At 64.6% G+C, this 17914-nt stretch overlaps 1 protein-coding gene across 1 annotated transcript; it reads left to right on the plus strand.

The window, feature by feature from the left end:
* Positions 1-532: 532 nt before the first annotated feature.
* LDBPK_191110 (hypothetical protein, conserved) lies at positions 533-17818 on the plus strand (the record flags this gene model as incomplete). Its single annotated transcript, XM_003860238.1, has 1 exon — positions 533-17818. The coding sequence occupies one exon, from the start codon at positions 533-535 to the stop codon at positions 17816-17818; it is 17286 nt and encodes a 5761-aa protein (XP_003860286.1).
* Between the last annotated feature and the right edge of the window lie 96 nt (positions 17819-17914).

A 17914-nucleotide genomic window follows, 5' to 3' on the forward strand; every position in this document is an offset into this window, starting at 1 on the left:
CCGTGTTGCTGTGGCTTTGCTGGTGTGGTGGTGGTGCTCGCTGTGCGCTCTACTCTCCCCACACACACGCAAGCCATCCCTCCCCCTCTCTGCGTGCACGCCTGCGGCATTGTAGCTCCCCTCTTGTTATTGTTTTCGCAAGCAGGGGCGGTGTGGGCGCTCTCTGAAGCTGTTTTCGCATGTATGGATGTACACTACCTCACCAACACCGCCACCCCCGACTTCAACTCATCGCCCACCACCAACGCCATCATAGCCATTGGCCCCCTCCTCTCCCTCCGACACACAAACACACACTCGCAACCTGCAGTCACTGAGCTCCTGTTGCGTTCTTACAGCTGTTCTTGTCACGCTTTTCAGTTCGCTTCTTCTGTTGCCCCCCCCACCCCCGATCACTGCACCGCAGGGTTGCGTGCTTCTCCTCGAATATCCCCATCGCATCGACGGCACTGTGTGCGCGCCCCTCCTCTTCCTCCCTCGTTTCCTTCAATCGACTGTCGGCTGAGACCCATTCTCTGGCTGTGCGAGCAAGATGCACACCTCCATGGAGACGGCGCCTAAGATGGCGTTGCGAGAGCCGGACGCAGTGCGGTGCGCACCGCAGAGACCATTCAACGAGTCTTTGCAGGCCGAGGCGATCACTTACCTCATGCACGAGCGGGAAGCCGATGCGTCGGCGGAGCTGTCAAAGGGTGGCCTGCACTCCTTGGCGATGCGCCGAGAGCAGACTCTGGTGCCGCCTGAGCTGCTAATGGAGCTGAAAGACGGCGAGCAAGCCGACGCATCCGTGGCACTGCCGGAAAAGCTGAACCCGTGCACGTGCACCACCGCTGCGTTCGACGAGTGGCTCCGCGCCGTCGTGAAGTCGATTCCTGCCCCAGCTGAGGCGGCGGACGCAGTGCAGCTCAGGAACTGTTGTGGCTCTCGCACCATCTGTGGTCGAGCGAGGCCTGGCGGCGTTACAGAGGTGTCCCGTCAGCAGGCCCTCTACAGGGCACTGGAGGTGCTCGAGGCGGCCACGCGTTTGCTGCAGCGGCACGCCGTACTCTGCCGCGGCCGAAGCCGCCTTCTGCACGCCTACTACGACGCGCTCGAGGAGGACATCCACCAGCATGCAGTGTCCGTGTCGGCATCGACAGCAACGAGAGGCACCGTCCAACCCACGGCGGAAATACAGCTTCAGCAGCTGCTGCCGCCGGAGCAGCACAAGTATTCTCCGTTCCACTACCACCTGCGCTTGTACAAACGCGGCGCGCCGCTTCATCACTATACACAGGAGCAGGAGAAACTGCAAAGCCGTTTGGAGAAGGTGTACTACGTGCTGCTGAAGCTCGAGGAGGTGGAGGGGTTAAGCAACTCGATTCTAGTCGAAGGTCAGGCGACGTCGCTGCTGGCTCAGCAGCGGCGGCAGAGCACGGACGCTATGCAGGGCGGCAGCACAAAGGCGGGGTCCATAATGCGCGCCAACGTGAGGAAGGACGGCATAGGTGCAGGGAGCAGCGCGGACTTACATGATGCACTCACGCTCACCGGCGGCGGCGGCGGCGGTGGCGCGCGCGGAGATGGAGAAAGTGAGCCCGCGATGAACGAGCCGACTTTGCAGTTTTCGCGACGGCTTGTCGGAATGGAGCGGCGGGTGCGACGGCTGCGGCAACAGCTGCGCCTGCCGCTTCCTGTGTCGGAGGTGACGTCTCGCCTGCGCAACGAGCTCATTCTCTCCTTTTCCGCCCGTGTTCTGGCGCTGCGGGAGCCCGCTCCGTTCACATCCGAGATCTACGTGACCTCCGCCGCCCCTGCCGCGTCGCCGTCACCACAGGCCGCCCCACGGCCCCCTGGCGACGGCGCACATCATCAGAGCTCGCACTCCATCAGCGCCTTCGTCGAGTGGTACGTTCAACGTGTCATGGACCCGCTCGCCATCTCGCAGCTTCTCAGCATCGTCCCGCGGGAATATGTGGTGACGACCACGTGCCGCCTTGTCTACGCATGTGAGGCGCACGCCTCGCTACGCTCGTCGCGCGCTCTCCCAGACCTGGGCCCCGTGCTGCTGCGTGCTGTGGCCGAAGGCCGCGCCGACGCCGTGGCGCAGCTGCTTCTCTCCTCAAGCGTTTCCTACGGCAGCGTCCTTTCCCACCCGGTGGACTGTCACACGTGCTTCTTCGCGGGCCTCCTTGGCGGCCAGATCGACGTGCTGACACGGCTGGTGGAGCAGCAGAGCTGGAATGTGAACGCGCTGCACGTGCTGCTCTTCATGAGCGCCCCATGGAACATAGCCGCGGCACCGACAGCGGTGATGTCGTCGCGCGGGTGCTACGTATACCAGCAAGCGCTGGTGGAGCGCGTACAGGCGTTCCTCAGCGTAGCAGAGCAGGTGCTTGCGGCCCGCAGTCAGGAGCCCGCGTACAAGTTGCCTCTCTCCTTGGAAGAGAACGCCACGGATGCAGCGAGCATGAGCACCATCGCCGGCGGCGCCGACTACGAGGCCGACGAGTCGGCCCTCGCAGCGCTGCGCAAAGCCCAGCTACTCGACGTGAGCGCAGAGGGTGAGAAGCTGCTCGCTGCCTTGGGCTGTTTCCTCGGTAGTGCCGCGGCGTCGGCCTCCATCAACGATGATGCACTGCGCGGTGGGCGTCACGGCTCTCAGCGCTCCACCCACGCCGGCAAGCCAGTGACGACAGCAAACGCGTCGATGGCACGCGGCGGCGGAATGAAGAAGAAGGCGGAAGACGCCAGCGACGCCGACGACGACGGCATCACCGGCTCCACGGGTGTCTCGGCATTCGGTGCGCTGTCGATGTCAGCCGCGTCCCGAGCAGCTCCCCCGCTGCCGCCGGTGTTTCTCAAGGGCGCTCTTCATCGCTTACAACTCTTCCTTGCAGTGCGCAACGCCATGCTGCAGTATGAGCGGCAGCGACAAGACGCACAATGGGAGACGCTGCTGGGCAAAGTCAAGGCACGGCCGAGCAGCGGCGACGGCGCCTCCTCCGCGGCCGCAAGCACCATGCACGGGCTCGGGAGCAGCGGCAAGAATTTAGCTCGGCTGCACGCCAAGGCGCCCCCGCTCCTGCAAGGCGCGGCTGCCGCGAACCCTCGCACAGACCACAGAGAAGCGCCGCTCGCCTCTGCAGTGGCGGCCCCATATTCCTTCGTGCAGATCCTGCAGCAACATCAGCTGGACGCCTTGACTGCGGGCGCGTTGTGCCCACTGCGCTGCCAGATGTGCCCAGCATTCACGACGCCGCAGCTGCAGCGCGTAGATGCGTGGAGCTATGGCCCGTTGCAGCCCACCACCGCCATTACAACCGCGTTGGGTACCGCGCGCGGCACCGGCAACGAGGGAGGGGCGAAGCACTCCAGCAGGGAGCTCATCTCTCTCGCCGAACGGGTGAACACGCTGATTGGGATTGGGGAAGACGATTGCCGTCCCGACGAAAACTTGCGTGGGCGCCTCAACCGCAGCCTGAGCTCGCTGTCCCCGCGTAGCCGGCCCATCACGGCGCTCCTCATGCGGTCTGACACGGCCATCGACATGATGGCCAGCTCGTGGTACGTGCACGCAAATATCAGCCAGGCCAATTTCGTGGAAGAGCATGGGCACTACGGTAGCAGCAGCAACAGCAATGGGGAACGTCAAACCGCCCGCGGAGCTCACCTTCACCGGCTCATGAATCCGTGGCAGGCGCGCAGTGCCACCGGCTTGCTGATGTCAGCCCTGCCGTTTCGCTACTCGCTCTCCATGCCGCTAGAGGATGTGCGTCGAGCCGCGCAAGATGCAAAGCAGCGGCGAGCACTGCGCACCCTGTACGGTAGCTCCGCGGCCGGGGCGGCGGACAAGAGCGTCTCTGACCACGACGACGGCGGCGACAGGTCGGACGACCACCACCCCTGGCGCGGCGGCACTGGTACCGCAGCTGAGAACCTGGCGAGTCTCTACGTCCATCGTGCAACGCCGCCGCCAGCCAAGCCCAGCTTCTACTATGAGGTCCAGATGTCAGTGGAGTATCTTGTAGCCATGCACGCGGCCGATTACCTTGGTGCAACGCCGCTCGCCATCGGCAGCGAAGCGCTCGCACGTGGCGCGAGCAGCCCTCTCTCCGAGGACGCCATGCACCGACTGTGCGAGAATTGTGTGATAGTCGGGCTGTGCAACCCCATCACCGCCGCTCAGGCGAACGGGTGCACGCACAGCCCCTCTCAGCCGTATGTGGTGACGCATCTAGGCCACGAATGTGGCGCGGGGGGTGCGGCACAGGATAAGGAGAGGGGCGGAAGCGGGAGCGGCGCCTGGTCGGCGGGTGTGTCGGTATCCGTGATTGCCCACGAAAAAGTGGCGGCGTCACGCCTGCTGTCGGCTTGCGTTACTGCGCACGCCTCGCCAGCAACGGCAACGGCAGCGGTGGTGGAACCCGGTGAGGCATCGACAACACCGAGCGACGACGACGCCGATATCGATGTTCTCTACTTGGGTGTGTGGAAGCATCAGCGAAACAGCGTTCGTGCCGTCACGGCGATGCAAGCATCGCCCCACCACGTGGACGGAGATGCTGCGGACGCTTGTGCAAACGCCGCCCCCGTATATCTGCGGCTGGAACTGCCGCGCTGGTCGCATCCGGCGCCGGCGAAAGAGGCAGGGACGACAGCGGCGCAAGATGCTCCACGCGATCGCGTTGCAGCCGCCAATGGCAATCCAGCGCATGCCGCCGAAACGAACGCTGCCACTGCTGCTGCGACGGCGAGCACGAACATGTGGCTGCCCATCATCACACGAGCCTGCCAAGATGACGTGACGAGAGCAGTCGCGAAGGCTCGGCAGCAGCAGCAAGCGGAAGCGGCGCAGGGGACCGCGGCGAATCAGGCCAGCGAGCGCGCGAGGAAGAGCCGATGCGGTGCAACTTCTCCCTCTCTCCCTGCATCACCTTTCGCTTCGTTGACCCGCGTGCGCTGTGAGGTCGCGGCCACGCTGGTACTGGGGCTGCTGCTCGACCCATCAGCGGGCACACTGCGCCTGCGGCTCAACAACTACACCGACTTCGAGGAGATCACGTTGGGCCTGTGGCTCGGCAGCGTAGCCGAAGCCACCGCAGCCACGGCATCAGCTCCACCCCCACCACCGGCGCCGAAGCCTCGCCTCTACCCAGCCGCGACCCTGTCGCTAAACGATTGTGGCTGGAGAAGCTGGCGTGACCATCAAACACGCAAGTGGGCAAAGCAGCAGCAGCAGCAGGGGGTTCAGCCGACGGGACTGACGTCAGGCGAAAGGAGAGTCAGGCGCGCGCCAGTGGAATACAGCGCGCCGCCCTCGTCAGCATCGTCGCCGTCTTCGTTGCTATCTGTATCGAATGCAGTGCTGCGTTTCAGCTTCGACGCGGCTGAGCTGCTGTTCGGACCCCCACCTCCCCGCCAAGCGGTAAGGATCACGTCTGCTGACGCGATCATGCCTGCCGGGAAAGCCGCGCGCATGTCTCATCAGCAGCGGCGAGTCAGCGAACCGATCGGCGCGAAGGCGCCGCACTCAGCGGTGCCGCCGTTCCAGGCATCTCAGCCTATCGCGCTGCTGGACAGCACGGTCAAATTCACGGAGATGCTGTCGGTGCTCACAGATGTGTCACTTCTCGCGGCGACGAAGCGGAGCGGTGACAAGAATCAGCAACAGCAGCAGCTGCACAGCCTCGGCCACGGCGATGACGCGGCGGACGAGGACGAGGAGGGCGAGGTCGACGGTGTCGATGCAACGGCGCCACAAGGTGCTGCGCCGCCGGCACATTCGTCGCTGTTGCTTATCGGCTCGCGCGATCGCCGTACACACGCTGCGATGATGCGGGTGCAGCGTCTTCTGAACACTCCTGGAGGCGGTGCCACCGGCACAACAGCCGGCAGCAGCTCCGCCTTCAACAACAGCGACCTCGCGGACATCTTTTACCCTCCTGTCCGCATCTACCGGCACAGCTGCCACTGCCCTGCTCATGAGCTCTATCCGTTGCCATCCTCCTCCTCGCTCGGCGCGGCCGACAAAGACGACGCTAGCGAGCGCAGCCGGCGCACACAGAAGTGCCAGCGGTGTCTAGCAAACCGGCGAATCGGGCTTAGCAGCGCCGGCGAGACGTCATCGCTCTTCTCAGCCAACGTGTATTGGCACGACATCATTCCCGAAAATGCTCGCCTCACGCCGCTCTGCGCGGCACTCGCGTCGCGGCAGCGGGCCATGGCGTACGTCATCGCAACACACCCGCTCACGTGCTTCTGCAACCTCAGTGTCGACGAGGAGAGCGCCTGTGGTGCCTACGCGCGGCAGCAGCAGCCTCAGCAGCGCCGCGCCGCCCTCTACGCAGCGTGTGCGCTTGGCTACATGGAAGTGGTACAAGTGCTTCTGGAGCGCATTCCCGTGGAGGAGCTTCTCTCGTACTTTGGGCTTGTTATCGAGAGCGAGGCGCGCGCGGCGCTACAGCGCTGCTACGCGGTGGCGAACACCGTTTTCTTGCGCAACTACCGACTCCGCTCACTCGCGACCCAGTCGCCGTCGTCGCCAAGCGGTGGCACTGCGGTCGAGACATCGGCGCCAGCAGTGCCTTATTTGTCGAATGAAAGCCAGCGAGCCCTTCTCGACGCCTCCGCCATCTACTCCTCCTCACGGTCCACCTACACCCCGCTGCACGTGGCGCTTCTCGGCGTCGTGCTCGAGAACGGAGATCAAGACGACGAGGGCGTAGAAGAAGGCAGCTACGTTGATGTCGACACGGAGGAGGCGCGCATGTCCTCGCTGAACGCGCGTCTCGGCAAGCAAACAGCCTGTGTAACGGTGTTGCTCAACTGCCTCTACGATCTACTCTGTGTGGCATCAGCATCGAACACAACGGCGCGGAAGGCACAGAACACGGCAGAGCTAGTGCATCCGCCGCACTCGACGAAGTCGCATGGGCGAGAGGAAGATGTGCTGGGGGGTGAGGCGCAAGCACGGCGGCCGTCTTCCGCAGGCCGAGAGCTCCTCGTCGACGCACTCAACCTGCAAAGCCCGACAGGCGAGGCTGCTCTTCTAATCGCTGTCCGCCACAACAACGTCGCAGTCGCTCTTCGCCTCCTGAAGCTGGGCGCGCAGCCGGCTTGCATGGATCGCATCACGAGGCTGCTCAGCCTCGAGCTTGCCTGTGCGAACCGCTGCACACCGATTGCAGAGGCTCTGCTGCAGTCCCACAACGGCGGCGGCGCCGTGTACGCCACGTCGCCCGTCCTTCTGAATCACGCCGGCATCGCCACTGCGCTGTGCTGGTGCGCCATCAACAACATGCCCGCCATCATGCAGAAGCTCCTGGAGTGCGACGGGATCGACGCGGAGAGCGGATTCGAAGGTAGCTCCCCGCTGCACCTTGCCATCGCGTTCGGCAGCGAGGCGGCCGCGCTGACGCTGCTCAACGGCACCCAACCGAGGAAAACAGCCACTATCAGTGCGCGTAAGGGCTCAGGCGGCAGGGCAGAGGCGCCACCGGCAGCTCTTGTCGCGGCCGCAACCGCCGCACCCGACACCAAGACGGCATCGTTAGCGGCAAAGCACGTGAATTGTGGCTCCAGTCAACGCGGTACCGCGGCACCGTCTGCCTCACCGGCGCGGCCAACAGAGACCGTCTCCGCGGCTGAGACACACAAGAAGCCCTTTATGGATGTCAACATACTTCACGAGCGCACTCACTGCACACCGCTGCACCTCGCCTGCGAGCGCGGGCAACTGCGCATCATACGCACTCTTCTGCAGTCGTGGCACGCTCAGCTGAACATCGCGGCCGCTTACACCAACTACACGCCGCTCCTCACGGCGGTGGCGAACGGCCAGGAAGAGGCGGCGCTTCGCATCCTCGAGTACAGCAAGGACGAACTCCGCCGCGGCCGCGCAGTGCTGGATCTCTGCGCGATCGATCAGCACGGCGACACCGCGCTGCACCTGGCTGCGAGTCGCGGGCTGAATCTCGCGGTGGAGTACATGTTGGTTCAGTTCAGTGAGGAGGAGGTGGCGCGGCTGGTAGCCCTGCATCCCACGTTACGTGCATCGCCTGCGTACCAGGCAGCGACATGTATAGTGCCCCTGCACGCTGTGAACAAGCATGGCAAAACGGCCTTGCTCGTCGCTCTGCAGTATAACCAAGCCGACACGGCCGAGCTGCTGGTGAGCATGCTTATCGACAGCGCGGAGACTCTGGAAGTGGGAGACGCCGCGGCGGCGTTTGGAGGTGATGGTGGTTCCAAGGCGCCTACTGCGATAACAGATGCTGGAGAGGCGTCATGCAGTACATCTGCAGCCGCCGCTGCATCGGCGCCCTCGCAGATTGGTGGCCCTCTTATCGAAGGTACCTGCATGGCCCTGCACCAGGCGCACAGAAAGCATCTGGACTCCGTGGTGCAGTTGATGCTGTCCGCCCCGCCCAGCCTGTTTCCATGCACCGCTGCATTTTGCAAGTCGGTGCAGCTGTACAAGCAGCAGCAGGCGGACGGACGGCGCTCGGGGGCGCTGCTGAGGAGCGAGACGTGCGACGGCGACGTCCGTCCAGCCTTCGTTGCGGATGCAAGCACTGTCCCGGTGCTGGCGAGTGAGCGAAACGAAAACGCGTCGCAGCGCAGCCCCGCGATGGCGCAGGATCGAGGCTCCTTCGTGCGCCTCCTCCTCACGCGCGCCGCCGGCCCCACCATCGCGCCGAACGACGCTCTGCGCGTCCTGCTGCGCGGCTTCGCGCTCCCTGAGTTGTGCGTGTACCTCAGCGAAGTGGCGGCGGAGAGCGCCGTGCTGGGGGTGCAACGAAGTGCAGCAATGGCGGACGCGGAGCTCGTGATTGGCTACTTGCAAGAGCACGCTGGCTCGGTGGTGGCGCCGACGCGGGCAGTTTTGTTCTGCCGCGACGTGTGGCTGTGTCTGCAGCAATGGATGTACATTGAAGCGTCTGCCGAACGCGAGCGCGCCGCGGTATCGCGCGCTCATCACGCCTTTAGTAGTAGGACCACCGACTCCACTTACTCGCAGCTGTCGGTGGGCATAGAGAAGGGCGGCGAGCGCAGGCAGAAGCAGCAACAGCAGTGCGAGCTCGAGGAGGCACCAATGGGTTGGCTTTGCCGCATGCTGCTCGTCCCCAAGTCCGGCGTTGGCAGTCACGCACATGGTAAGGCTGCGCAACCGAAGTCGGCATTGCCGGCGAGCGCGTCGAACTCCTCTGCGCTCTCTGCTGACGCGTCTAGCGCGGCGCAAGAGGCAGAGCACTACCGCCACGCCTTAGAGGCGACTCTGAACCGCAAAACGCTAAGTCTTGAGGTGGCGCGTATGATTCGCCTTTACGGCCGCTCTCACGGCGGCGCAAGGGCCATCGAAGAAATCAAGAGCATCGTGGCAGCCTACGTGAGGGCACATATCAACGAACCTGCTGCGCACGTGAGGCTGACAACGGCGGCCGCCACAGCGGCTGCAGTGGCAACCTCGGCCACGCTGAGTAGCAGCAGCAAGCACTCCTCCTTTTCAGTGCGCACCCGCTCGAGGGCGCAGAGCTTCCGAGATGTGGTCGAGCAGCATGCCACATGGAGCAGGGACGGCACGGTGGACTTAGACGCAACGGAAAGAGAATTCTCCGATCGCAACTCCATTGACGTTATCGGCAACGAGCCGCTTTTCACGACGCCGATGGGCTTCACCGTATTGCAGCTGGCAGCCACGCTCGGCCTCCCGGAAGTTGTCGCGTTCCTCGTGGATACTTACAATCTGAACCCTTTGTACGCACCGGCGCAAGGCATGCATACGTGCGTCCCGCAATCAACGACGCCGCCGCCGCAGGCCAACCGCTCCAAAGAGGGAACGCGGAAAGAAGAGGCTGCGCGGGTGCGTAACGTCGTCGTGCACAGCGTGCGCGCCGTCGTCGGAGTGGCTTCTCCGTGCGCAGGCCGCGGTGACTACGGCGGCGCCAATGGCAGTGCTGGCAAGAGCAGGGAGGATGCCGGCTTGTGGATCTGCTGGACTCCGTACCGCCTCGCCGTGCGCTCCGGCAACCTGCACATTGTCAAGACTCTCCTGCTGGCAGGCAGCGGTGCGGCACCCGCGGTTGCGGAAATCAACCCCCGGGAGCTATGTGGCACCAGCACCTTGGCCCGGCTTTCGCACTCGGACAGGCACGTCGAAGACGGCGTTACTTTCAGCGGCGCAGGCGCGACGGTCTCGACGGCGATCTGCCCTACTGCTTCTCTTGTCGACTACAAGGAGCCGGCGTGGCTCGACCCATATCAGCGGACAGCGCTTCAGGAGAGCATTGTGGTAGCGACAAGGTGTGGCAGCGGTGCCTCGGGCAGCGACTCGCTTGTAGACTCTCTCACCTTCACCGCCTCCGCCGGCTTGTCGTCTTCCAGTGTCGTGACCAAGACCGCCCCTTCGCTGTCAGAGGCTTTGGCACTGGTGCGCCTGCTGCTGAAGCACGGTGCTCAGTCGAACGGGCTCTTCGACAGCACCGGCAGTGATGCCTGGCTGCTTGCCATGGCCGGCAGCGGCGCAGCTGATCTGCCCATCACGCACTACAGCTACGCAGCCGACTGCAAGCGCAGGCCGTACAGCGCTGGCTCTGAAGCGTCCCTCTCTCAGCTCTCCTTAACGGGGGCGTCGCTGGCGTTGATCCGGACGACTGCTGGCGAGGCGGCTGGGCAGCGGTGTGTCGACTTGCTCCTTCGCCTCCGCGCTCCGTTGCTGGGGTGTGCGCCGGTAACTCTGCGTCGCGCTGACACTCACCTTGATGGCAGGCGCCTCGACGGACCGCAGGAGAGCGCTGAGAGCGACTGCTTCAACGAGCAGCTTCTGCGCCACCCACGCCGCCTCCTGCACCAGTGGCGACGTCTGCCCTGCATGCAGCTCGCGCCTACCAGAGCAGCTGCCGCAGGATTTGCTCGAAGAGGCCGGCGGGCCGCAGGCACCGTTGGAAACGTCCACGACGGCAGCGGCAGCGACGAAGGCAACGACGCTGCGGGCGAGGATGGCGACGGCGCCGCCGCTCAGGGCTACTCGGTGTTCGAGCAAGCGGATGCCCTGTGTGCGCAGTACGAGAAGGTACAGCAGACCCTGCACCCGAGTGCCGCGATGGCCATTCCACGCGTCGGTGGCGGGGTGGGGCCGTGCACCCCCTCACCGCAGGCGACGGCGCTTGCTACAACAGTCTCCTTCGCATCTCTCTTGACCATCACCTCGGCGGAGGAGGTAACCCTCTTGCCAAGCGCCGTGGCTCCAGGGGGCGCGGTAACGCTCAACCGCAGGGTGCTGGCGGGCGGATCTGTGTCAAGGACAAACAGCGTCGCGGAAAGAGAGACCGGGACGTCGCCGCTCACGCCGTCCTTCTCGGCCGATTCACTGAAGACGCGACTCATCGCGGCGCTGCGGCTTTGCTACCGCGTCGTCCTTCTCTACACATGCGTGGAGTACACACCGCTGCAGCTTCTCCGACTCGTGCGCGCCTTCGGCGCGGCGGCACTCCCGGTAAGTGCGCGTCACCCACTAAGCGGCGACAGCGTCGCTACACGACTGCTGCGCAAGACGCACGCTCACCTGCTCGCCAGGACAAGTGGAGGCGGCGGCGGTGGCGACAGCAGCACCAGCAACACTCTACGCGGGGAGCTCGGGAGCGATGCTGCGTCTGTTATGATGCACGGCGCCGACGACATGTCGCAGCTGCCGCTGAGTGTGCTGAAGGAGCCGCCGTGCACCGACGACCCGGCCGCGGATGCAGAGACGCGCGCCTTGGTGGACACGTGTGTGGCGCTGGTGCACATGCTCCGCGACGCTGCCCTACGTCTGCCCTCACCTCCGTCAGCGCCACAGTCGCAAGCGGCAGCCACGGCGGCCGGGCAAGCACTGCGCTCGGTGCTCTTCCAGCCCTCGTGTGACGGGGAGACCGCGCTCTCCTTGGCCGCGCGCATCGCCCACGCGCCGCTCATCTCTGTCCTAGTGCAGAGCGGGGCAGCCGTATCCTCGGCTTCTCACAATCGCAGCCAAGGCGGAGATGAGTCGTGGCGCTGCTCGCGCACAACGTGCAGCGTGCCTCGGCGAGGCGACGGCAGTGACACCGAGGCAGGTGGTGAGGGCGGTGTTGGCGTGTACGACGTCTCCGGGATTCCGGTCACCTCTAACTGTTCCCTGAGCACGAATCTGGCCGACGTCGTGGTACGAGTGCTGCTCGCCACCCGCGTCTACTACCCTGCGCATGAGATCGGCACCGTGCGTGCCTTGCTCACGCATATGCCGAACGAGCCCGCGCGGCGAGCCTTCCTGCGGGGTGTGTACCCGAACATCCACCCACTGCCAGCGCTGCAGCTTGCGATGGACAACGTGAGCATCGCATCGGGCTTCCTGACGAGCCCTGACTGCATGAACGCGCTCTGGACGAATCTGTTGTACGCGCACTTCACGGGCCAGCTGGACACCGCCGTGCGGACGACGGCAAAGGCGTGGAGCGAGCTGCTGCACGTCGTACTTCCGGGGGCGCCGGCAGTGCCAATTTACCTCGTCATGTGCGCCGCCGTCCGCGAGGAGGTGAGTGCCGAGGAGTTGAAGGCGTCTCACAGTGGTGTGCGTGCACAGAGCCCGCAGGTGACGCCATCGCCGCCGCAGTCGCTTGCCGGCTCGACGAGATCGTTGAGCATGGTAAAGAAACGGTCAAAGGAACGCACTGTGCCATCGGCGATACCGAACTGGTCTCATGTTGTGCGCCGCACGAACCTCTTCCTGCAGCTCATGGCCATGTCTGCAGCTGAGACGCTCATGAGCAAGGGCAGCAAACCATCGTCGCACGTGTCGGCAGATGCGAGAACTCTCTCCTCTACTGCCGCGGCAGCCTCTGGGAGTGGGCAGCGCACCAAGAGCGCGTCGTCACCGCTGCACGAGGTGACAAAGAAAGGTAGTTTTGCTGCGTTGACGGATGTTGGCGAGCCTCCATCGCATGGGCTGTCTGGCACCTTGTTGTGGGACACCATCGAGCTCGCCGTGCGCTACGACGACAAGGACATGTTGCGGCACCTCTTGCAGCTTCGCCTGCCAGACATCGTGCTCACGCACATCGGCAACATCCAGTCCCAGCAACAGACGCTGTCGTCGACCGGCACCTTTGGAAGGGCATACTCGTCCATGGACGTGAGCGCGCGTGCAATGGAGGCGGTTTCGAAGACCATTCTCGACAGCTACCCGTCCTTTGCCGGCGTGAGCACCACGTCGCAGGCAACGCTCGTGCTCGAGCGGCTGCAGCGCCTCCTCTGGCGCGAGGCACTGCAAGAGCGTCATGTCGACCTGCTTGCGGTCGCCGCAGGAAGCATCGAAACGCTGCGGTTCCTGTACACGTCCTCACCCCCTGAGGTGCGCGCACAGATGACCCCGATGCGCTATGACCGCGTAGACGTGAAGAGCGGGATGCCGGAGGGCGTGTCGCCTGCGCCAGACATCGTGGCCCCCGCCGCGGCAGTGCCCGCCGGAGCCGAGGAACTCTTGGGGTCCTTTCAGAAGTTAAGGAAGTCAAGTTCTGCACGGGTCGGCAGCGGCGTGATGTCACCGTCGCCGCAGGTCTTTGTTGTTTCGTCAAAGGTGGAGACGCATGCGACAGCCGCGCACCAGCTTACGAAGACTCCCTTCTCCGCTAGCACCGCGTCCGCCACGCCTTCAGCGGATGGCGTGGCTCGGTTGGCCGTGCTGACTCCGGAAACGCCGACCTCGCCCGTCTCGCCAGCGGCGAAGCGGACATCGCCAGCACTGGCTGTGGACATTGTAGAGACGCCCGATGAGCGAAGCCTCACACTGCCACTCGCAGACGCGCCGCTACTACAACCCAAGGCGAGCGAGGATAAGGAGGAGGAGAGTGCCGCTGCCGTCGCGGATGCTGAGCTGCGCTTCATGGAAAGCTGCGTGCAGAACGGACGCTGTCGTCTCGCCCCGGGCGAAGAGCGACGCCGGTGCGTAACAGCGGTGACATGGGGCCTCGGCGCGGCTGCCTGCTCAGTGAAGCTGCCGATGGTCCAATCCAGCGCGAGGGCCGTGTCGGCCTCCACCGCGGACACCGCCGAGGCGGCCACCGCGCCAGGTACACGAGTAGAGGTGCAGCCGCGCCGCACACCGTCACTACTACCACAGCTGCCGCGGCCGCCCGCTCAACGCCGCATCACCCTAGATGGCAAGATTGGTGATGTTGGCCCCGTTAAAGACAGCCACCAGGCAATCGCCGATGGGGAGAAGACTGCAGCGCGACAGGTCGTGCAGCGCCGAGGGCGGGCGAAGACTTCGCTTCCCACGAAGGCATCGGCTGCAGCGAAGGAGGCTAGCGGGCCGGCACCGTCCAGTCCAACGCCGCCGGCGGTGGTGGAGCCAGAGCCGGTCTACTTCATGTACCTCCAGCTTGATTGGGCTCTACATTCGACTCGGCTCCTTCGCTCGCCTCGCCCCTCCAGCGCCACGCTCGAGACAATCATGTTCCTGCTGGATCAGCGAGCGGCTCTCTCGGTGCCCGTACTTGACCTCTTCCTGGCTGGCACCGTCGCCCCCAGCAGCGCCGAAGCAGCGGCGCCACAGCAGCACTCCAGTGATGCGTATGCGCGGCAGGAGGTCGCCCTCAGCCTTCGCTACCAGACCCGGGCACATCTTGACACGCTGCTCCACCTGCTTGTCCTTCACGACCAGTGCCAGCTGGCGGAGTACTACCTCGAGTACTGTCATTTCTGGTTCGTGTCCAATGAGCTTGACCCAGAGCCAGTGAGCGGGCGGCCGGGTCGCTTCCCAATCGACCAGCCTCCCGCGTCGCCCGACGGCGATTCTAGCGAGGACGACCTCAACGATGATGACGCTCACCTGTGTAGCGATGTCAGGTATATCGGCCATGACAAGCAGAAGCGAAGCACGCGTTCGAGCCAGCAGTTGCGGCATCGCTCTCGCGGCTCCTCTTCCTCGGGGTACGCCGGGACCGTGCCGCGCGAGTTTCTGCGGTGCATGCTCCGAGTGAACGCGCACGGGCTGACCGCCTTCGACTATGCTCATACGCCGGCGATGCTGCAGCTTCTCGAGTGGTACGGCTGCGTGCCGCCCACGTACCGGCCAAACCCGCACGCCTTCCGACGAGTTGTCTTTCTCAACCGCGGAGGGCATGGTGACGTGAGGGAAGCGTACACTTTCGCGGACAACATGGATGATCACGACAGCGACGAAGCGGTCGATCGGCGACAATCTGCAAGTGTTAGGACGTCGATGATGGCGCGTCGCAAACGCGAGGTACTGCGTTTCTTCCCTGTGCCGCGCCTGGTCCTGGCGACCGACAACTTTGTGGCGCTGCTGGACCCCACCGGCACAGAGCTGGCGTCCACAGTCGGCTCCGTGGCGACCGCCCAAGCGCGCACCGCTGCCTCGGGCACCGCAGATGGAAGGCGCTGCAATGGTGAGGATGACGCGGACGAGAGTCTCGCCAAGAATGAAGTTCTGGTGTCGACCCGCACGCAACCGCTGCAGCTGAGCGATCGCCGCATCGACGCCATGATCAGCACGGAGCGGCGACAGCTGCAGGTAAGCGAGCGGCGCCACCACCAGCAGGAGCGCGCCAGGGCGCTTCTGTTTGAGCAGGTCGCTGCGCAGTCCCAAGCACTTGTCACGCGCAGAGGTGGAAAAAGCGGTGGAGCAGACGAATCGGTGAGAGATGGCGCGCTGCCGTACCTGACGCGAGCCGTGACGGCTCACCGGCGCCAGCAGTGGGAGTTGCAGCGGCACCCGCCTTGCAGCGAGATGACGCTGTGGCACAACGCCCTTGAAGCGCAGCGACTGTCTGGGTCCGCCTTCACCGCGACATCGTCTCGCGGACGACTGAAGCGGCGAGCCGAGGGCGGCGCTCGTGGCAGCAACGGTGGTGGCGCTGGCGTTCTTCCGATCCTGCTCAGCGAGGAGGTGAGCCTACTGCACCTCGGTCTGTGCTCTTTCGAAGATGAGCTTGTTCGCCTCTACGGCGAACTCCACACGGCGTCTGCATCCGCATCAGCAGCTGTCAACGAGGACACCAGTGGCGCTGCACGCGCGCATCGCACAGTCGGCGAGGAAGGTGGGGCCATCAGCGACGGCGACAACGCCGCCTCTGTCCTGAGCGCCTACAGCCGTCTGCTGCTGCCGCCGTCGGTCACTGACAAGCCCGCAACGCACCCGCACCAAGGCCTCGAGGAAGTAAAGCGGAGCTACGGCATGATGTCTGGAGACGCCCCGCCAGAGACGGACAAGTCAAACAGCTCACCCAGGACGAAGGCGAGCCGCACTGGCTGCACCGTGCTGCCTCGTGTTTCGTTCCCAGGTGGGTCGATTGGGGGCGCGTTGTCGCCGACGCAGCAGGGCAACAAGCCCTCCTCCGTCTCCGCCGCGAACGCCTTCGTGGCGGCTTCGCAGGACTTCCGATCGTGCGGTAGGGCACCGGCACTGCCGCCTCGGCTGTCGCAGATGGATGTGGTGTTCCTCCTCGAGTGTCAGCAATTTGTGGTGTACCCACTCTCGATGCCCAGCACCGGCGACGCCGTGGAGGTGGTCAACGACGGCGGCGACGACACCTACGACGAGAGCAGCAAGCCACGCAGCAGCGCGAAAGGCGGCGGGGGGCTCAGCGACAGCATTGGCAACTCCAGTCGCACCCCCAGCAATGACGAAGGGAATGTCGCGCCCCCTCGTCTATCTCTTGGGAAGGGGGCGGCCAGTTTCAGCGAGTTACCTGCCGTGATCGAGCGGTGCACCGGCGGTAGCATCGGCACGGACGAGCAACGTGTAAAAGGGGCTGGCAAGGACGCGCCGCGTCAGCGCGCACCGGCCCTCGCAACAACAACGCGTGACATCGCTGGTCGCTCTCCTGCTTCCCCACACAGATCACCCGCGCGTCGCGAGCATGGTGACAGGATACGTGATGCGCCACCGAGCGACTTGCCGCTGCTACGCTCTCTTCTGGCGCGCAAGGCCGCGGATGATCTGTCGTCGGAGCTGATCGACGTCTCGGCGCACCGCTACGAAGCGGCGCTGCTGGTGTCCCTCACTCCAATGCTACTCTCCGGCGTCAGCGGCGACGGCGCTCCTGGGGCTCGCGTTTCGGCGGCCGCGACAATGAGGAACTTGGCGGCCAAGCTCATGCACACGCGCTGGAAACAGTTCGGCAGCCGGCCCATCATCTCAGGCACCAACACCGATGCCGCGACCACTGCGACAGAGGCGGTGGCGCTACTGAACGTGCCCCCGTTCACTCTAGCTGACGCTCCGGCGCTGTACCCGAGCGGGGCCCCGTTTTCAGCCTCACCAGCGGCAGATGAGCCCGGATCGGTGGCGTCGACGACAGCACTAGGCGCTGCCGCAGCACGTGTGCCAACCGTCATAGCGGCGCGACTAGAAGAGTGGGTAGCGCGTCGCTGGCCCCTGCAAAGACAAGCACCGCCCTCCCCGAAGTCGCACAGGAAGGCTGGCGGTCGAGCAGGCACGACATCTTCGCGATCGCCTCCCACAAAGACGATTAAAGCCTGCAGGCAGGAGAACGAGGACGAGAACACACAGGACAGAAACGGCGTTGATGCGGACGGCTACGACGACGAGTCAGCGGCCACGTCGGTGCTCGATCGGATAGAACCCGTCGGCGGAGTTGCCACAGCGGCTCAGCAAGTCCTCATGCGTGCGTTGCTGAAGCGCTTTACCGCCGCGACAGGTGCGCAGCTGTCTGAGCAGATGGGGCTCGTCATCACTCCCAACTACGATGTCGCCGAGGTCGGCGACACAGCGGCGGCGCTGCGAGACATCGAAGCGAAGGTCGCCGCACCGGCGGCGGCGCGAAAGAAGCGGCGATAAGAAACTCGGAAAATGAAAAGTAGACGCGCGTATGTGCCTGCGCGGATGGGCGTGAGGAGGCGGTATCCGTTCCTTGCCGCTCTCGCTTTTTTTTTG

Source organism: Leishmania donovani, chromosome 19, assembly GCF_000227135.1.
Source record: "Leishmania donovani BPK282A1 complete genome, chromosome 19".
NCBI classification, from domain to species: Eukaryota; Euglenozoa; class Kinetoplastea; order Trypanosomatida; family Trypanosomatidae; genus Leishmania; species Leishmania donovani.